The 22767-nt window shown below is 35.0% G+C and overlaps 1 protein-coding gene across 2 annotated transcripts in view; it reads right to left on the bottom strand.

Moving 5' to 3' along the window:
* CWC27 (CWC27 spliceosome associated cyclophilin) overlaps nt 1-22767 on the bottom strand; it is a 199451-nt gene that overhangs the window by 168077 nt on the left and 8607 nt on the right. For both annotated transcript variants that reach the window (XM_066360808.1, XM_066360809.1), the window contains exons 3-7: nt 17804-17916; nt 15292-15435; nt 13514-13612; nt 12778-12878; nt 10548-10617 (exon numbers count right to left, since the gene is read on the bottom strand). In XM_066360808.1, the coding sequence (XP_066216905.1) occupies nt 10548-10617; nt 12778-12878; nt 13514-13612; nt 15292-15435; nt 17804-17916 (527 nt within the window). The remainder of the gene's footprint in view (nt 1-10547; nt 10618-12777; nt 12879-13513; nt 13613-15291; nt 15436-17803; nt 17917-22767) is intronic.

The following is a 22767-nucleotide window of genomic DNA, read 5'->3' as shown; positions in this document are numbered from 1 at the left end:
CGTGACTGTTCTGTAACCACCAATCTGTACTCCTCAATCCCTTCGCCTCTGTTACGCAGCTCCCAACCATCAGTCTGATCAGTCTGACTGCTCCATCTTTTACTCTGCTTCCATTTATTTCGTTTGTCAAAAGCAATTTTCTAGATATTCTTCCTCACTAGAGTAGACTTTGTGAAAGTAGACTTTCCCGTGAGTAGAAAAAAACAAATTGTGGAAGAAGTGGAGAAATTCAGATATAGTAACAAAGAGGGTAAAAATGAATTCAGATATTTCCCTTTAATGCTTATGTTTTTCTGAATAACCTATTTTAAGGTTCTTATTTATACCATCAGGTAACAATAATGTTGGAGAAAAACCACCTAATATATTTAAAAATAGTTTTAAAAATTATTACATAAAAGCAGCTGGCTAAAAGTTTTAGCTACTGAACAAAGTACTGAGTATATTTGGTGAATTTAGTATAAGGAGCTCCACAGTGAATTCAAAACTGTTAAGTAAATCTAAAAGTAAACATCAAACAGGATATGGGAAAAATTATATTATTATATTGCACTTCATGAAAAGAATGAAGGGGCAGTAAAACAGTGGGAACTAAATAGAGTATAGGAAGGGAAGAAGGGAGGAAGTAGGAAGGTAAGAAGGCAGGAAGGAAGGGAGGGAGGAAAGAAGAGAGGCAAAAAAGAAGGAAGGAAAGGATAGGTGGAAGGGAGGGAGGGAGGGAGGAAGGAAAGAAGGGTCAGAAGGGGAAGGGAGAGAGGGAGCAAGGGAAGGAAGAGTACAGTGGTATAAAGAAGCCACAAAGTATTTTTTAGATGTAACACTTTATATCAGTACATTTTGAGTAAAGGCTATTAACCATCAAAATGTTAGTGTTCAAATGACAAGATAACCTGGAAATGTTTTCTTTAAATATATGTACCCTGATGTATTTATGTCACCCCATTAAAATAAAAATTTATTATAAAAAAAAAATGTTAGTGTTCATCTAATCCAGTGGTTCTCAAAGTGTGCGCCAGGGTGCACTGGTGCGCCCTAGAAGATTTCCCAGTGTGCCCTATGGTATTCCAGAGAAATATGTGCCTGATGGGGACCAAAAATCCAACAGGGTTTTTGAAGTTTAGATTTTTGGGGGACAGAGGTGTGGGGAATTGGCTGTAAGCTGACAGTCTGCCCAACCCCCCACCTCACTTGCCTGATTAGGTTGCAAAGGCTTTTAAGCTGTGGAGCTGGATTGTTTACACTACCCCCCATGTTCCCTGGAAAGACTGGAGGCAAGTTTTTTCTATCCTTTGTTTGGTGTAAAATTAAGATAATATGTATAGTGGGGGTTTTCTGCACTCAACAGAATTAAGAGTAAAAAGAGAGGAATTCTTCAATGTATTGATGAGGAAATGAGAGTTTGCCTTTCAGATATATGCCCAAATATTGAAGAAATCACTAGGATACATCAGGCTCATGTTTCTCATAAACACAAGAATGAAAAAACTTAACACATTTGTGCCGGGACCTGCCAAATTTACTAAATCTTACTAAGAATGATCTATATATAAAAAAGATAACTTTTTCGTCTTTTTTTAATCTTCTAACCCCTCTTTTTTATGAATTCTAAAAAGCATAACAAAAAATATAACATAAATATGTTTTTTAATGTCAGAATAAATTTAATTTTGTCATATTTACTTTGTTTAATTACCATAAAAGCATGCTTGGACTTTATATTTTTTCTTTAATATTTGACTTAATTATTATAACATATTTCTCAGAAATTTGTATATAGTGTTCCTACAATTATTTATAGGATTTTAAATACACCCCAACTTCAAAACGTTTGAGAACCACTGGTCTAACAAGTTAAAAACATTAAGAGCAAAGATTGATGTTTCCCAACAAAAATCAACTCAGCCTCAAGACAACATAGAAGCCCTGCCTGAGTATCCAGCCTGCAGATTTTGGAATCAAGGCTATAACATTAACTCTTTCTGAGTCTCCAACTTATTGGCCTGCTCTGCAAGTTTCAGACTTGCCAGTTCCCACAAGCACATGGGCTAATATTTAAGGATATCAATCTATCAAGCCCTCTAGATGATCGATAGATGGATAGATGAATGGATGAATGGATAGATAGATAAGATAGACAGACAGACAGATAGGTCTATGAGCTCCTGAAAGATTATAACATCAAACTTATGAAAATCACTCTCCTTTAAATGGCTTTCATTATTGAACAATTCTCCCTCTATTTGGAGAAAAAAATTCTACATGTAATTTTTAAACATCCAACCAATCCTAGTTCTCGCTTCTAGAACTAAAAATGAACTATAGTTTCTGTTATTAGATATACTACATAAAGTTTAGTTCAGAAACAAGTAAATTTTGGGGCAGAATAATGATCCCTAAATTGTTCACATCCAATCCCCAAACACCTGTGAAGGTGTTACCTTACATGGCAAGAGGAACTTTGCATATAAATTAAGGATTTTGAGATGGAGAGATTATCCTGAATTATCAAGGAAAGTCCAGTGTAATCACATGAGTTCTTATAAGTGAAAGAGGAAGACAGGTTTCAAGCAGGAAAAGACTTGACTACACATTGCTGACTTTGAATGGAGGAAGGGGCCACAATTCAAGGAATACAAGTAGCCTCTAGAAGTTGGAAAAGGTAAGGTAACAGATTCTCCCTTGACCCTCCAGAAGGTATACAGCCCTGCCAACACCCCAATTTTTAGACTAGTAAAATCTGTTTTGGACTTCCAACCTCCATAACTATAAAGTACTAAATTTGTTTCGCTTTAGGCCACTAAATTTACAGTAATTTGCTCTAGCAGAATATGAAATGAATATAAACATATTAACATCTTCTTAAAATTAGTTAAATACAAACTAGAAAGATAAGTATAGTTTAATACAATTTAATGGGGCAAATATTTTATAAAACATTTTATCATGGCCTGACCAGTGATTGCAAGTGCATAGACAGTTGACCTGGGACATTGAGGTCCCAGATTTGAAACCCTGAAGTTGCTGACTTGAGCCCAAAGGTCACTGCCTTGAAGCCCAAAGTCATTGGCTTGAACCCAAGGTCCTGGCTTGAGCAAAGGGTCACAGGCTTAGCTGGAGTCCCCCCTGGTCAAGGTACAGATGAGAAGCAATCAGTCAACAACTACGAGTTGATGCTTCTCTTTCTCCTGCCTCTTCATCTCCACCCCACCTCGCTTAAAAAATAAATCACACTTCTAACCACCTCTCGGCAAATGGCCTACCAGCACTCTCCGTGCCAGGCCCAACCCTACCTCCCAAATGTTTGGGAAACATTAATTTCATAGGATAAATAAGAATAAGACAAAACATTCTTACTTTAGTCTCAAAAGTGGTGTATTTGTCTACCAATATAACTTTTTCTATGTGAGAAAAGAGCATTTTATAACTGGATTTGAAGTAAAAAATGTTAACACATCTTGAGCTGAGAGAAATACTATGTGTATCACTATTGTGAATGTGGCACAATTTAATCACTATTTTAAAACTCAGCTATTGAGCTTCTTTTATAATGGACATACCACTTAGTCTGCCTCATGAAAATGACCTGTCTGATTATAAGCTTCTACTTCAAAATATTTTACAACATTTGTATTTGAGTTATGCACAAAGATTTACGAGTAAACTTTAAACCAATACAGATATTTGAATGAAGCTATTATTTAAGAAAGCAATATGAAGGGAGGGATCGTGCAGACAGAAACCTCTCAAATATGTGAAGCCCAGGATCACATTTTCGCTTAGTTTTTACTTCTCCAGTTCCGCAAGCATTCCCCACGTGAGATGGTTTCTGGCATCATCCCATCCTCATGACCCTCAGAGCCTCTGGATGCATCTAGTTTGCCCATATCCTTCTTAAATGTGTTCAGAACTGAAAAAACACTGCAAATTTGAGCCCCAAAATGCAAAGAATGTTCAATTCCTTATTCCGGAGATCTTACTCTTAATAATTCAACTAGGGCTTACAAGCTATTGAGTCTTATACCTATTCAGCTGATTTCATTAAACTAAGGTATAGAATTTACAGGTACTCCTATTACCTTTCAATTTACGAGTTCAAATGATCAGGCCCAGATTGACAACAAAGCACTCTTTGGGCAGAAGAATTCAATCGGCTATAAATCCATCTGCCTGTACTATCTCCCAGATCACATTTCCTCATGTTGTCCACAGATATCATGAGAGACTCTGACAATGTGCTTTCCTGAACTCAAGATATGTTCTTACGGCATCCCCTATCATGCAATCCTATCAAAAAGGAAACGAAGTTAGTCTGGAAAGTCACTTAGCCAGAGTCTTAGTTTCCTCATCTATAAAGAAAGGAAGTTGGACTAGATCCCTTTGAGCTATAAAATTCTATTATTCTAAAAGATTTTTATCAGGGAGTAGAAGGATACTGAAATAAATAATGAATGAAAGCTAACCCATGTGGGAGAGGCACCATGTCATGAATAAATGAGTGGGTGAAGCGGTCTCTGTAATCCCACACTGATAATCCATAAACCAGAGGGGACTCTATCTTATTTCTCCTTTCACATAAAGTAAAGCCTCAATTCAGACTTGACCAGTTATTAACTTGTGATGTTAGACTGGTTCTGGAATAAAGCTTAACACTGTGGAGTCACTTAACAAAGAAACTTGATAAGCAAATGAATAACAAAACAATTATTTTCAAGTCCTCTAGAAATATATAATTTCATGCTACTAAAACTGCAAATTGCTTTTAGTCATTGTAAAAGACACTCCTTGTGTGTTTCTAGTTATTACATACATATAAAACCAGTAAGGCTAAACTTAAATATATATATATATATTCTGTCAGTATACTTTTCTAACATTCAAGCTAGCCTTCCCTTTTCTTACCAAGGTTTCAGTTTACCCATAAGGTAAAATGTATTTGAATGGGGCTCATAGAGATAGTGTGACGAACAGTACAAAAGCAAAATAAAGTACACTTCCATTTCAATTCTCTCTTGAATTTCTATCATGCCCTTTAGAGAGATTTTATTTCCTCCATGCCAGTAAATTTCAATTATTTTGTTGTTGTTCTATTTCCTTAAGCTAAATTTATCCATGACTCCTTATATAAACAGACAAAAGAGCTAAATTCTATAGGCCAAAGATTCTGCACAGTGTGCCAGACCCACTCACATGTGGAGAAGGGGTTGCTGATGGGTCATGTGTACTGATGCACACTCACGCACTCCAAGGCTGCTCAAGCTACTACCTAGACCCTATGTGAGTGCCCAGGAAGGGCACTAGGCCAGTTCCACTGAGCTTCTGGCTTCCTACCCCAGAAAGCTGAACTTGCTGGGGAAGTTTCTTTGCAGCCCTCCAGACTGCTCGAGCATGAGAGTGGCAGCTTCTGTCTCATAATAGTTATAATCATATTTGAGATTGTTTAGTATTCTTTAGCTCTCTTAGAATAAAACACAAATCATAACATAGAGTACATTGTTTAAGACATTTAATTTTCAAAACATTTTCAAGATTGTCCAATATACCAATGTAACAATATCCATAGCCTAATTTCACTATTCTAAATGATATATATTATTTCCATGTTACAAAAAGGAAAGGTGAGGCCCAGAGAGACTAAGTCATCCAAGGTCACCAAGTATCAGTGGAAAGTGAAGTGCCAACATAAGTTTGTATGGTCCCTCATTTATGCTATTTCTTTTTTTTTTTTTTTTTTCATTTTTCTGAAGCTGGAAACAGGGAGAGACAGTCAGACAGACTCCCGCATGCACCCGACCGGGATCCACCCGGCACACCCACCATGGGGCGACGCTCTGCCCACCAGGGGGCGATGCTCTGCCCATCCTGGGCGTCGCCATGTTGCGACCAGAGCCACTCTAGCGCCTGAGGCAGAGGCCACAGAGCCATCCCCAGCGCCCGGGCCATCTTTGCTCCAATGGAGCCTTGGCTGCGGGAGGGGAAGAGAGCGACAGAGAGGAAAGCGCGGCGGAGGGGTGGAGAAGCAAATGGGCGCTTCTCCTGTGTGCCCTGGCCGGGAATCGAACCCGGGTCCTCCGCACGCTAGGCCGACGCTCTACCACTGAGCCAACCGGCCAGGGCTATGCTATTTCTATTCCAACACACTCTCACTCAAAGATGACACAAAGTTCACCATCAAGGAGCTCCCAGCCTGGAAGTCCACACAATAAGGCACAAAGGAAAGGTACCACGCTTCAAGAGAACATGTGAGAACACAGTCATATGTTTCTTATGGAATACAGCAAAAAGAATGTTTTTAAAGAGAAAATATAAGGATCACAAGGCAAAAAGATTTGATCAGACAAAAAAGAATATGAAAAAGTGAAAGACAATCAGAAAAGATGGTACTTACGTTAGGTGTTGAAATATGACTATGACATCCAGAGTGGGATAAGACACACTTCAGGCAGGGAAAAGAACACAAACAAAGACACACACAGAAAAGGGAAATACAAGGCATTTTTGTAAAATAGCAAGCAGCTCAGATCTGCTAACGCAGTATTTCCTACATTTCCCTGAAAAGAATTAGGGAATTCAACAAGTACAGCTTCCAGGCTCCCTCGCTTGGTGATTCTGATTCAGTAGGTCTGAGATGGGGCCTAGGAATTCAATGTTTTAAAAAGTACTATAAGTGATTTTTAATCAGCAGGGAAGTTTAAGAACTTTTAGGATAAAAAATGGAGTCTTTTAAAAGGGAAGTCATGAAAGCAGAGGCTTGAAATAAAAAGCCAAAGAATCTGGCCTGATTTCTAGTCAGCAGAGAGCGATTAACACCTTAATGAGGCCTCAGGAAGACCATTCTAACAGCAACGAGTACAAGGAAAAGAGAAGGGAGATGGGAGACCAGTCTGTGGGCTGCGGTAGTAGATCAGGCTAGGGAAAATGAAGGCCTGAACAAGGGGAGCAGCAAAATACATTACAAGGAAAATAAAGATTTGAGCTACAAAATGAATGAAAATTAGTAGAACAGTACAATTAACTGGTCGTGCGAAGAAAAATGAGAGAAATGTCAGAACTGAAACTAAAATACTTTAGAGAATACTGATACTAGGGAATAGAAAGAAAAATCACAGGATATGGAGAAGTTTGAGATGAAAATGCAATGAACTAAGCCTTGGCCAGGGCTTGGGTCAATAGTGGGATATTCAAATAGAGAGATGTCCAGTAGGCAGCTAAAGAAAAAAGTAAGCCAGCCAAGAGATACATATTAAAGAGTCAAAAACAAAACTATGATAATGTTATCACATAGGCCACCCTACCAAAGAGTCAGATGAGAGAAACATCATGACATAATTCTAGGGTTATACATTTGCTAATGAACTGTAGGATGCAATTTTCTTGGCAAAGAGGAAAGCATTACTTAGCTTTTCTACTGTTTGAAGCATTTTTCATGTTTAAACAAACTGAAAGAGCAAGCTGGCAACATCTACGAGGGCATCGCTTCACATATCTACCTTGCAGCACGCACAAATTGCTTTCGGAGTATCAGATTCACTATGTCAGTATAAGTTAAATTTTTTTTTTAACTTGTGTAATAGTAAGTAGCAGAAAGGAGATAAGCTTTAAACATTTAACACATGCTGTTGCTACAAACAGAAAAATAGTAAACTTCCTAATAAGGTCAATCTCAAAGTTTCTGTGAACACTTTAGATCAAATATTTAATTCAACAAAAAGACTGACAGAAAAACTCCTTCCTTCTAATCCTTATCTCCAAGGCTGTTCAATCTAGAATCCAGGACCGGATGGGAGTCAGGGGAGGAAACGGGCCAATTTCACTGGGTTGTCTTTCACCCCTGAACTCTGTGCTACAGTGAAATTTCTCACCAGCCTTTTAGATGGCTTGTCTTTCAACTAGGCTTTTGCAGCATTCAAAATTATATTACAGCCTGACCAGGCGGTGGCACAGTGAACAGAGCATCGAACTGGGATGCAGAGGACCCAGGTTCGAAACCCCGATGTCACTGGCTTGAGTGCAGGCTCATCTGGTTTGAGCATAGCTCACCAGCTTGAACCCAAGGTCACTGACTTGAGCAAGGGGTCACTCACTCTGCTGTAGCCCCCCGGTCAAGGTACATATGAAAAAGCAATCAATGAACTAAGGTGCTGCAACAAAGAACTGATGATTCTCATCTCTCTCCCTCCCTGTCTGTCCCTCTCTTTGTCTCTGTCTCTCTCTCTCCCTCTCTCTCTCTCTCTCTCTCTCTCTCTCACACACACACACACACACTAAATATATATATATATTAGGGGTCGGGAACCTATGGCTCGCAAGCCAGATATGGCTCTTTTGATGGCTGAATCTGGCTCGCAGACAAATCTTTAATAAAAAAAATAATAACATAAAAAATTTAAAACATTCTTATGTACTACAATCCATTCATTTCCTACTGCTCATGTTCATGGTTGCAGGTGGCTGGAGCCAATCACAGCTGTCCTCCAGGACAACACCAAATTTTTATTGGATAATGCATAACGTACACCAGTTGTTGTATGGCTCTCATGGAATTACATTTTAAAATATGTGGTGTTCATGGCTCTCTCAGCCAAAAAGGGTCCCGACCCCTGCCATATATATATATATATATATATATATATATATATATATATATATCTCAGAAATTTAAATAGCTTTAGAAACCTAACTTCAAATGTTTTATTTCACCATCTCCTCATTATATGGTCTTGAGCATGCAACATTACCTCTCTGAGTATTGGTTTATTTGCTTACAAAGTTTACATATATCACGGTTGTTATAAAGATTACATAAAATAAATATTTGGTACAGGTAGCAGATAAGAAAATAAATGAATTCAATGCAGTATAATAAGTACTTCTGAAGGCCAGAGACAGATTATCACTGAAAGAAATTAAGTTCAGCCTGGGTAGGAGTTGAGTGGAACAGGAAGGTAGAAATAGTCAGGACTTGATGAGCTAAATCTTAAAGGACAATCAAAACTAGCCAAATAAAGGAGAAAGATGCTCCAAGCAAAAGGAAAAACAGGTAGAAGGACTGTGGAGAAGTCATAAGTAAGGAAACTTGACATCTTTAGAAAACATCAGTGAAAGGGGATCACGACAATTCCCATACAGACATTAGTGGTTTTGCCCATCTACAAATATATCCATAGGATCATGACATACAGTAAAATCTTTCATCTTAATGGGATACAAATTTTAATTATGAATAATGCAAGACTGGTGTATTGATATCAAATGAAGATGACATTCTTGGGGTGACAGAGATACTGGTGATATTGATAAAGAATAGGGAAAGGAAGTTTTCGTGTAAAGATGAATTTAATTTTGACACCTGAAATAGAGATGCTTTCTAAAGCAACTCAGAATGAAGAAGGAGAACCCAGAAGCACTCTTCAACCCTGTCTCCTTGTTCAGAATATCAGTATATAGGTGACAATTGAATCATGGTTTCAAATAGATCACCCAAAAATACTAAAGTCAGCAAGGAAAAAAATTATGACCAAAATATTTCTTACACATGCCCATCTTAATTCAGTTTTAATGCAAGGGGTATAAGTAGAGTGCTTACTATATGCTCAACATTAGCCTCTCAAAACCATGCACAATGGTGAGGGAAGCAAAACACCCTCTTCAAGAAGTCTTTACTTCTTTATCTGGGCTTTTCAGTCAATGCCACTGTTAGTGTCAATAAGAAACAGGTGACTATGTTAAGCAAGCAAGGCAGTGCTAAGTTATAGAGTTTTAATTACTACAATAAAGGCTTTAAACCTGATCCTTTAGATCTTAGTGTTCTACTTTTCAAAAAAAAAACATGTCAGAATCTTTGGGAGTAAAAAACCCTTTAGATAATTTTCTTGGAGTGTAGTTATCAGAATCAGTGCACTAAACAATGGCAGGGCACCATAGGTGTTTCAGCAGTGAGTACTGTGCTGAAAGTGATACTGAGGAAAACCACACTGGAAGGCCTACGGGAAGCACTGGTGGGGTAAAAGGCCAGGAGGCAAAGGCATGGATTTTGTAATGAGATAGATGTAGGCTCAAATCCCAGCTCTAGCTAACTCACTGGTTCTGTGACTTTGAGCAAATTATAACCTATCTATACTTTAATTTAGTCATGGGTAAAATGGGGTAATAATACCTATCTTAAAGGGCTGTGATGAGAATTAATAAAGTGAATAAATATATATAAATATTAAAATAAATATAAGATCTATCACTGTTAATAATAATAATTATAATCATTATCACCTAGAAAACCTATTAAACAAATAGCACTTAAAATCTGAATCATAAAGTTCTTTAACTTTAGTTCTGACTAAAGAAATTCCAGGTTTAAAAAAGAACACTATAATTTTTACAGGGAAAATTTTCTCAGAACTTGTAAATACTAATGACCCTAAGTCATTTTACTAATTAGTTCAATTGACGTCTTCTGTGTCACATACGTGCTGTGAGCTGTACAACAGGAGATAAAAAAATGAGTAAGATATAAACCCTGATTTCTTCTACAATTCAGAACAAAGGGCAAATACCTGACTAACTCGATTCACTTCCTCCTCTTCCTCCTCAGCTTCTTCTCCAAATGAGAGTAAACTAAAATTTCTAAAAAAATAAAATAAATAAGGAAAAAAGAACAAAGAAAAATTAGGAAGAAAAACTTATAAATATCCTATTTTCAAAAAGATAAACCAGAACTTACAAAAAGAAACACATTCTGTTTAACAATAGATAATATTACTTACTTTTCAGTACAAATATACTATGGATCTATATTTTCCCAGCACAATGTTAAGGTTTTGGCCTCAGACCACAGAAGTTTCATCTGCTGGACTAACCTAATGACCAAAAATCCATTCTGAGCACTCCCATTAAATAAACTAAGTCAAGCATGACAGAAATAATGAAGTTTTTTATATTCATCAAAACTGGCTAGCATAATTGAAGATTCTGAAAAATGAATAAATATATAGACCCAAGAGAAATACAAATGGGAAGGAATTAATTTAGTGTCTGCCAAAATATGGTTAAATATTTTTAAATTAATAAGTCAAACAAAATTGTCAAATAAAAAATATAAGCAATAAACTTAACTAAAAAAATAGCCCATGGAGAGAAGAAAACTGTTTTCTTTGAACCTTCAAACCAAAGATATCCGAAATGACAAATATTAAGTTATTAAAACTCTTTCTGAAATATTGGAACAATAAAAGATTTGGCAACAAAACAGTAACTTCTATTTCAAAACCCAGATGCAGTCAATGACTACCCTGTTTCCCTAAAAATAAGATATCTCCCGAAAATAAGCCTAGTGCAATTTTTTTCAAGCTTAGAAATATAAGGCCTCTTCTGAAAATAAGACCTAACGCATCTTTCAGAGTAAAAATTAATATAAGACACTGTCTTATTTTCAGGAAAACAGGGTAATATATTACTATGAATTAAAACAAAAATAAAACACCTAACTTTTTTGTTGCTGTTGTTCATTTTAAAGAGGAGAGGGAGAGACAGACAGAGAGAGAGAGAGAGAGAGAGAGAGAGGAGAGACAGAGAGAGACGAGGGGAGGAGCTGGAAGCATCAACTCCCATATGTGCCTTGACCAGGCAAGCCCAGGGTTTCAAACCGGCAACCTCAGCATTTCCAGGTCGACGCTTTATCCACTGCGCTACCACAGGTCAGGCAAAATACCTAACTTTTGCATTTGTTGTCAAGCTATGTTGTAGAGAAAAAATATTGTACCCGAACATAGTGAGAGCAACCTTTCACCCAAAGATAACTTATAAAACAATCAAAAAGTAAAAGGAAATAAAATATATAGCTATATATGAATTTATTTTGCCATAAGACATCATCTGCTTATTAAAATGTCTACTTCATATCTGAGAGTTTATAAAAGCAACTTAACCTCATATTGTAGGATATCAAAGAAAGAAATAAGGCATTGAACACCCACACTACTGGGCATTTTCAAATCCCCTTTCTCATTTAATATTTATAACAACCAGCTATTGTATTAATTATGATCTCTATTTTATAAGATGGGGAAACTAAAGGCCAAAGAGACTAATAAACTTCGCTTCTTATTAACTGGGTTAGGCAGGATTACACTTAGAACTGTCTGAATCTAATACTTTAAGTACAATAAAATCCCTGCTATGGATGCCATAATGCAATAAAAGAATCAATTAAAATCTAACTCTCTGATATGTATTTTAATAAAACAAACAAATAATGTAAAGACCACTGTTCAAAAAATAGTGGAACTTATTAAAAAAAGAAATTTCTGTTTTTCTTAAAACTATCCTAAGGAAATAATCCAGACTACAAAACATCTTTATGTTTAAAAATATTTTTAATAAGATTATTTTAATAGCACCAAAAAAGGAGTGAAAAGTTACGTCAACATGCAGAATTATCCTCCATACTTTACTTTTCAAGTTCCTTATATTGAGCATATATTAACTGAAAAACAAGTAAAAAACAAAAAAAGATTCTCCATTCATATAAATAATTACTGTAGTAATTCCATTTATATTAACACAGATTTTATGTGGACATCCGAGACAATACTTCTTTAGCTTAAGTTTAAGTTATATACTGCATCTGAATACAAGAAACATCCATGTAGAAGAAAAACACACACTTATAATTCAATCTCCCTGGTCCAAACTGGATTCCCCCTCACTACTAAACAATTTTTACAAAGGGAAATTAAGTGGACTAAATGAATCCGTGTTGCTTTGCAAACTGAAGAAAAACCTTACTTTGTGCCTTTGGGTTTCAATTTTACTTTTTCCTCTGGTTTCTCTTTTTTTGTCTTTTTTATTTCTCTTGGAATGATGTCATCAAAAGGATTAAACAAAACCTATGAAAAGAAATGTGAAAACATTATTTCATTTTTTAAATTTCATAAAAAATTAAAATCAATATTTAATTGTATTACCGTTAGTGTCTGTATTTTTTCCTTATATAACCATTATAAGAATAGTGAAACATGTAGTGCTTCCACTTCCATGGCCTTATTGGATTCTCCCAAAAATCCTACATGCTATTAAGTAAAAGGTATTATATCCTTATTAACAAAACAAAAAAATATTCAAAAAAAGTTAATATATAGTAAGAGACACAAAATTAGGTATTTTGACTTCAAATTAAATGCTCTTAAAGAACACCTTCCATGGCTTCCTCAATGAAGAATTACTCTTAAGTTATGCAGGAAGTCACTTTATTGGGTTAAATAAACCTAACTCTTCTAACTTTTCATTCTGAGTTAAGCTTTTCATTCATTGGATTATTGGCTAAAATTTCATTTTAGGATTCAAAACCTTGAATTAAAAAAATTTTTTTTTAGTCAGAAATTGGGTCTAAATTACAGGGATAAAATCAGAGTTGTGACTTAATTTAATACAAAGCCTTTCACTGATAGTTTAAAAATACTAATAATAAATTTCTCTTAAATAACAATTTAAGTGCTTTATCTTATACTAGTCATGCTCATACCTCACAACTTTTTATTTTGTGTGGATTAAGTGGTCTTTCTTCATGATCAGTGTCTACTTCTGCCAGTCGCAGCATGTTATATATTGTGTCCCCTGTAACCTATCAAATAAAAATGAAATTTCAATTGCAAATTATTATATTCATTCTTAGAATAAGGGAGAACTTTAAAAAATATTCTTTAAATAATTAAGAGAGAATTTCATACTGTTATATAAGAGCATATGTATTAAATAATGCAAATAAAGCAAATTCATCTTAAAAGGAAAATGTATAAAGTTTACTCAATAATATTTTTGGGAAATTTCCAATATGTATTTAATATTATCTTTTATTAAAAATTAAAATATAATGCCAAATAACCTCTTCTTGAATGACAACTTTTCATTCCCACATCATAAGCAAATATAGAGTTTAGAATAGTAGAAGAAGCAAATAGAACAAACAAATAATAATGTGGTAAGTGCTTTGCAGATATTGTCTCACTTATACCTCGTATCTTAAAAGTAGGTACTATCATTATCTTCCTTCTCCAGATAAGAAAATTGAAGTTCAAAGAAGTTATAGAGCTGACAGTGATGACCTTTCAGAATTCCAATCATTATGCTATACTTTATCTCTAACATGTAAGTTATATGAGTAGTATTCAACCCTTTTACATTTGGGGACCGGTGAAAATAGGAGAATTATTTCAAGAAGCACTAAGGCAGAAATCACCCTGAGCATAAGAGAATTCGATTAGGATAATTGGGTGTATAATCACCATACATCAACATCAGGGTTGTTAACTCTTTCATGAACTGGTCTGCGGACCAGCAATTGAAACGCACTAAGTTATATGACATAAACTGTAAATAATGGTGCAGAATGGCAACCTAAATCTCATTTTATTATACACTTTATTTTTTTAAATAATTGAAAGTAAAATCTATGAACATCAGACACCCTGTGGCAGAAGGGCTCAATTGTGCCAATACATATATTTGTTAATCTGCAGTGTTAAGTATTAAGCAATAATATTGTATTGCGTGTTTTTAGTGTGACTCTTTTCATTTAGTGTGACTCCTTTCATTCAACATTTCTCAAAAGTTTTAAAATAATATCAGTTTAGTTTTATAGTTGTGCTCAGTTTGTTTTTTCCCTTTCATCATAACATCCCAGTTTGCCTAGGACATGGAAAACCATTCTAACCAAACCAGCAGAGGGAGCTGATATACTTATGATGTCTAACAGGACTAAGACAAAACATATAAGGAGGTAGTGTTTATGGGAAGGATGAATAAGAAAAGAAAACCTTCAGAAACTTTTCTAAAAGAAAAACTTAAAAATTCTATGGAAATGACATTCTTTGATATGATGTTGATTGTGTGCAGAATTACATAGGCACTATTGAAAGTAATATTTCAGGTAATCAGTTTTAATGTTAATATAACTTTCACTTTAAACTTAAGGGAATTCAATCATTAACAAAATAAACTTTAAACTACTAAATTGTATTACCTAGAGATGTCTGTAAAAACATAAACATAGTATCAGCTGAGTGACATAGTAGCTAATATGGTTAGTATGATTTTTAGAAAAATAAAATTTTAAGTGATAGCTAATGCTGTATTGGAAACACACACACACAAAAAATCAGGCGGTCCCACATACTTCACTATAACAGAAATACATTCCATCATTTTTTGAAAATAAATAAATACCCTACAGAATACTTTATGAAGGCAGCTCTTAGATAAGTTGGTCATATATGTATCACAGAAGCCTAATATAACACAAACCTTTCCAAAGATGGTGTGCTTATTGTTAAGTTCATCTGCTCGACCTAGCGTAAAGAAAAACTGGCTGCCATTATCATGAGGACCAGCGTTTGCCATGGCAACCAGTCCTCTCCGATTAAAACGCAACCGTGAGTGGAATTCATCCTGAAGCATAAAAAAGAAAAGATTTAGTGAATGACCTCAGTTATAAGGCCCTTAATATTCAGCTAACAAGAAAGGTTCCGTACAGCTTCTAATAAAAAATGTTGAAGTTTTCTTTAACTGTTTTACAAATACAATCAAATCCATTATTTTTCAATGTTATTAAACTTGACTTCCATAGCCTGTATCTTCTAAATATACTCAGCTACAAATTTAGCCTATTTTGTGGAAAGCTACCTAGTTGCACAGAGAAAGGGCACTTAAAGGGGAATGGATTTCTATGAGTCATTTTTCCTATCCCTCAAAATCATCTGAGCCTTTAGAACCTTCTATTTTTTTGTCCAAGAAAACTACCGTTGAATCATTGCAGTTTTCAACTATTGTCCCTCCATACCCCATTCTAAAAGTCAAAAAATAATTGTTTTTTTCTTGTTTGTTTTTTCTTAAATTCAAGAAATCTACTATGACTATGTTGTGAATTACTGTGTTTTTAGAGTTCTAACTGAATCTTCTCTGAACTTAACAGTGGTCCCATTGGCCAGACTTTAAAAGGGTAGTAGCAAGCCATCCTAAGGTGGTTTTCTTGCTATGGTCAGGCTACAAAACATATACATTTGTCTCTCTGTTAATAGAATTTATATCCAGGCCTGATACTACACTAATTTATAATATAGCCATGTTAGGTAATCAATACTTTTGGGAAAGGAGTTTATTTTTCCTTAAAAATAATTTTCAAGAGATCTAAACTCAAAGAATTATAACTCTGTACATTGATTTAAGATGACCTAAATGAAAAATGTACCAAGATAACTCATTACCTGAATATGATGAGCAAAAATCTCATTTTAGAATTAAGTGGCCAAAAACAGTTATTCTGTTACACCCAGTAATAAGTAAAGGAAAGAGTCCTACTAGATGGAGGCTCTAAAATCATGAGACATCTCAATTTGGTAAAATATGAACATCTGAGACACTTTTATAACCATTCCACATTTTCTAAAGACATTATCATCTGAAAGTAAAAGCAAAGAGTTCAAGTATATAATTTTCTCAAGAATCAGACAGGCACTCTTTACCATTAGTATAAACACAAAGTCTTCAAAAAGTCCATATTTTAAGAGCTGTTAAGGTTTACTCATTCAAAGAACATAATATTGGTACCATCAGATTAATAAATAATCCAACTTTTAGCTTTTACTTGAACCCACTGTTAATGTCTTAAGCATGACATTTAACTCTTTTTTCTTTTTAGATCTATGTTGGCAATGAACAAATTATTGACCTATTCTTTATTAATATTCACACCTTTTCCTAACATTTTTATGTAGCTTCCTTATTCTTTTCCCCTTGTGATGTCCTGCTGTGGCATGCATTTTCTGCTATAGAGGTCTATCTACTGAGTAAAATTCAGAATTAAATCTACTACAGATTAAATTGTGCTCCCTCAAAATTCATATTCTGAAGCTCTAAAACCCCAATGTGACTATATTTGAGATAGGGCCTGTAAGAAAATGATAAGGGTTAGATGAGGTCATAAGAACGAAGCCCTAATCCAATAGGGCTGGTACCCTTATAGAAGAGGAAGAGGCACCAGAGATCTCTCTCTCAACCATGTGAAAGCTCAGCAATAAGGCAGCCATCTGCAAACCAGGCAGAGAATTTCACCAGGAACTGAAAGCCAACATCTTAATCTTGGACTTCTAAGCCTCAAGAATTGTAGGAAATAAATTCCTGTTGTTTAAGCCACCCAGTTAGTTGTATTTTATTATAGAGGTCCAAGCAGATTAATACAAAGCTAATACAGTATTATTAGCAGGCCTTGGCGAGGTGGCTTGGTGGATAAATCATCTATCGGGAGCACCAAAAGCACGGATTCAACCCCCAGTCAGGGCACGTAAGAGAAGCAATCAATTAGTATACAACTAGATGGAACAATTAAGGGAAACAATAAATTAATGCTTCTCTCTCTCCCTTACATTCCCTCTGTCTGTCACTCTCCCAAGCCAACGGAAAATTTTTGTTTTAAAAAAATGGAATGGCAGATGCAATGTTCCAAAAATGTTTTCCATTTAGAGTTGCAGAGATTAGATACAGGCAGATATAAGGAAATATGTTATGTAGTCTTTTATTTTTTCTTCACCTTTTTTCCACCTGATTTCAATTTAGCATAAAAGTTTGTGATAAGACAACTTAGAAAGAATGCTTGATATGGTAAGAGCTGTACTTATACCTGTGTAATACTAAATATGTGATAGACACCTGATTTTGTGCACTAATGTGAAATAAATTTTCTTCTTGTGGGCATAATCATTTTCAATGAAGAAATCCAAGTTGACTTGTAAGTAAATAATAATAATAAGTTGGGTCTCACCTTGAATGGGCCTCCATAGATAGACTCTCCACCAGTTCCTGTGCCAGTAGGATCTCCCCCTTGCACTATAAAACCAGGTACAACTCTATGAAAAATGGTCTTGTCATAATATGCTGAAAAAAATAAAAATAACTTATCAAAGTCTAAAACAAAGAGTATCTATAGTTATCAGAGTTAAAAGAGTTAGAATCATAAGATTCTTTCCCCAAAACATTTTAAGTAGGCTCCTAACCTAAAACTTTTTCTTCTCGACTTATTAATAGCACAATTTTACAGAAACCATGGTGGTAGTTGTTTTTGTGTTTTGTTTTGTTTTTACTTATTTCAACGATTCTTTCAAACTCTAAATTACAGTTTTCAAAATAAAAATTAGAGAGTCTTGGCCCTGGCCGGTTGGCTCAGTGGTAGAGCGTCAACCTGGCGTGCGGGAGTCCTGGGTTCGATTCCTGGCCAGGGCACACAGGAGAAGCACCCATCTGCTTCTCCACCCTTCCCCCTCTCCTTCCTCTCTGTCTCTCTCTTCCCCTCCTGCAGCCAAGACTCCATTGGAGCAAAGTTGGCCTGGGCGCTGAGGATGGCTCCATGGCCTCTGCCTCAGGTGCTAGAATGGTCCTGGTTGCAAAAGAGCAACACCCCAGATGGGCAGAGCATCACCTTCGGGTGGGCATGCTGGGTGGATCCCGGTCAGGCGCATGTGGGAGTCTGTCTGACTGCCTCCCCATTTCCAACTTCAGAAAAATAAAAAGAAAAAAGAAAAAAAAGAAAAAAAAATTAGAGACTCTTGCTATAAATCAGTGGTTCTTAACCAGGAAGAAGGATGAGGAAAAAAAATAACACTTTTGTTCCCTAGGGATATTTGTCAATATCTACAAATATATGGTTGTCACATGTGGGAGATGCTACTGGCATCTAGTGGCTAAAGGCCAGGAATACTAGTAAACATCCTACAAAGCACAGGATAGTCACAACAAAGAACTACTGGCTCAAAATATCAACAGTGCCAACATTAAGAAACCCTAGTGAAAAAAAATGCCTTATTTCCTATTTTTCCTCTTTCCTTACAGAAAATTAATTTACACAAACAATATACAAACCTCAAATATGTCAAAATTACTCAATAATTACAGATCTAGCATCATCAATGCACCCCCTAGAAACTTTCAATAAGTAAATAATCAATTATAACTGAGTCCAACTAAACTCTTAATAAATTTGCTCAATGATTGAAAGAGATTATTTATCTTTACATATAAATATATTATTTGGAAGCCACAAACATACAAGAGGATCATACATGATCTCCTCATAGTTACTACCTGGAACTAAACTCACAGGAGACATCACAGAGGGGAAAGAAGTAGGGATGGCAGACTTATGGCAGCGACGTGGGGAAAGCATAAGCACAGAATTTGGTGGGTGTGGAAGGGCAAGAATTAGTGTCCAACCATCAGAGAATTAACATTAAATAAGTAGCAACAAAGGCCAATATGCATAAGAAAAGATTCTCAACATCTTTAGTCATTAGGGAAATGTATATCAAAATTACAATGAAATACTTCACACCTATTAGAATGGCTATCAATCAAAAAAAGCAACATAAATGTTAGTGAGGAGGTAAAGAAACTGGAACCCTTCTATATCACTAGCTGGGTTGTAAAATGGTACAGTCACTATGTAGTAATTGTATGGATACAATTACTGACATAATACATAGTATTTTGTGACACGTGTTGGGTCAAACATGACCATGGTTTATCATAATTCACAAAGTAATATAATACAGTGGCTTGCAAGCACCCTCATAACTATTTACATTTGTAAGACATAGCTGGATATAAAATCCACATTTCAAAAAACATATTCCATATTCTAACAACTTTATCCAGTATATAGGATGGATTAGAAGAAGTAGAAAAGAAGACCAACTAATATTTTCAATCCCTTTTCTGACTGAGGAGCTGTTGGACTATAGTCATAAGAGCTCCCCAGTGCAGACAAGTTCTCTTTAATTACAACTAGAAACTGTAAAAACCAAGCAAGAGGTGTAAAAGCATCTCTCCTGTATCCCTAAGTAACCATTTATTTCAATTAACAATGTATGTAGAAATCAGGAGTTCTGAGTTCTGCTTCTTATTAGCTGTGCAATCTTAAATTCAATTTTTTTCTTTCTTTTATTGAGATGAAATTGACATATAACATTATACTGTTTTCAGATGTACAATATAATGATTGGATATTTATTTGATACTGTGAAATGATCATGAATGATAATGTCTAATTAACATCTGTCACCACAGTTACAATTTTTTTCGTGATAACTTCTAAGATCTACTCTCATAATAACTTCCAAATATGTAATACAATATTAATTAGTCAGCATGCTGTACATGTAATTTTCTCACTATAAACAAATAATATAAATTAACTCAGAGTTGTTCTGAAGATTAAATAAGATACTGTAAAAGCAACCTATAAAATCTTCAAATTCAACACAAATGTAATGTCAAACTTCAATATTTTTATTTAAATTCTATAAATTCCTATTCAAATCTAAATATATTTATATATTTGCTTTATCAAATGATAACTCAAACTTCCAGAGTGGAGAATGGATGGGAAGTGACAAGTCTAGAGAGAGGGAAGGAGGGAATATGAAAGGGAGGGAGAGAGACACACATACACAGAAATAATGAGAACTACTGTTGTTATAAGAGTCAAAACATTCTTGAAATGAATAGATGCAAGAATACTTAGGAAGCAGGATTGATAAGACTCAGAGATCTATTAGATGTGAGGGAAGGGGGACATAAAAGAGGTCTTTATTACTTGTGCTTTCAAATTTTAAAATTGCCTATCCTTTTCTCCTATTTCTTATAACATCTTTCAGTGATGCTGGCTTTTTACTTTAAGCTTTTGTTTTTTTATTTTCCTAATTATATTCTTGCTGGATAAATAAAATTATTATAATACTATACATATTGAGTAGGAATTTCCTATAATTTCTCTACAGTATAATTTTGTATACTATCATCACTAAAATTTCAAATTTCCATAAAATTTCCATATCCACTATTTTTATTTCCTTAAAATTTATTAATAATCACTGTTGAACTAAGCATTTAGTTTTCTATATTCTTGCAATTTATTATTAACCACTGTTGAATTATGCATTTACTGTTGTTTTTATAGATTACCATGAGCTATAATATTGTTGCCTACAATAATGCTAACTAACTTCCTTCTTAAATTGCATGTACCATTCCCATAAGTACTTTAAAGAAGTTTTATTATTTCATTATATGTGTTTATAATATCCTTCAGAATATTCTCCACTATTGAAAAAAGAAATTTACATATATCTCAAATACAAAATGAAGTGCCAAACTGGCTGTTCTGGTTCTGGTATTAGTCATAGCTTTTCTTTTCTGCCTGCACAATAAATGGGTATTATAATATATTTTGACTAATTATATTTCTTCCTAAGTACATACAGGAATTTATATTTACATTTTGACAGCATTTGTATATTTCTGGAACGTTGCATTTTGTGTTTAATTTTATAGATGTTATCATGAATAGCTCTTTATTTAAAATTCCTTTTGTGACCTGTTATGCCCCATTTATTTTGGCCTTTTTTTTTCCAACAACTATTTTAGTTTTGTAAAGATATTTCAGTTTTCGATTCCCAGTCAGGGCACACAGGAGAAGTGACCATCTGCTGCTTCTACACCCCTCCTGGCCCCCGGTGTTGAAGATGGCTCCATGGCCTCTCCTCAGGCACTAAAGTAGCTGGGTTGCTGAGCAACAAAGCAGTGGCCTCAGATGGGCAGAGCATTACTCTGCTAGGGGGTTTGCCAGGTAGATACTAGTCAGGGCACATGTGGGAGTCTGTCTCTGAGTCCTGCCTCTCACTTAAAATAAAAAAAGATATTTCTTTTAACATTTTAATATACACTTATGTTTGCCACTTCTAAAGAATTTTTAAATTACTGTTAAAAGAGACAGGGGATAAAAGGTAACTGATGAAGCAGGGTCACTGGAGAGATAAGGCCGAGGCAGACGTGAAGTAAAGAGATTAAGAATCACACAAAGTAAAGAACTTGGTTTTCTTATCTGCTTCTCTTTTTGTTCTCCACTTTGTTTTGCAGACCTAAAATGTTATTCCTTCTTCATGCTTCAGAGGAACGAATAAAATTCTCAAAGCTAACAAGTTTCCCCATCCCCATCCTGCAAAGACCCATAATCCAAGATCATCTGTGTAAATATACATCTTAACTGTACATCATAAAAACTAAAACAAAATCCTCCAGACACTGAAAGGCAAATACTGTATGCTCTCACTTATATATATAATAGTATCTAAAACAGTTGACTCATCGAATCAGAGAGTACAATGGTGGTTGCCAGGGGCTGGTGGGGGGGGGGGGGTGGAAACGGGGAGATGTTGGTCAAAAGGTACAAATTTTCAGTTATATGATAACAAGTTCTGGGGCCCAATGTACAGGATGGTGAATAGAGTTGATAATACTTTACTGAATACTTGAAATTTTCTAAAAGACTAGATTCAAGGGTTCTCATCACAAAAGAAATAAATAAAAAGGTAACTGTGAGGTGACGGATATGTTACTAAACCTGACTGTGGTAAACATTTCACAATGTATGTTAAATAATCACATTGTACACCTTTAAAAAATTATGTTGTACAACCTAAATATATACAGTTTTGTAAACTGTACCTCAATAAAGTTGAAAATAAAAGACTCAGAACTTCCCTCTAACCATGAATACCATTTCAGTTGAAAGCCATAGCTGAGGTTGTGCTCTCCCCTCCTCATTTTCCATTCACTTACCTTTAATTACAGACACTGTGCTTTTTAAAATATATATATATATTGCTATGAATGCTTCAATATCCAGAAATATTATGACTTGTTAAATAAATGAACCATAAATAAATCATAAAG

Source organism: Saccopteryx leptura, chromosome 1, assembly GCF_036850995.1.
Source record: "Saccopteryx leptura isolate mSacLep1 chromosome 1, mSacLep1_pri_phased_curated, whole genome shotgun sequence".
Classification (NCBI taxonomy): Eukaryota; Metazoa; Chordata; class Mammalia; order Chiroptera; family Emballonuridae; genus Saccopteryx; species Saccopteryx leptura.
Note: the sequence above shows the minus strand (reverse complement) of the source record. Positions and strands in the feature narration are given on the sequence as shown.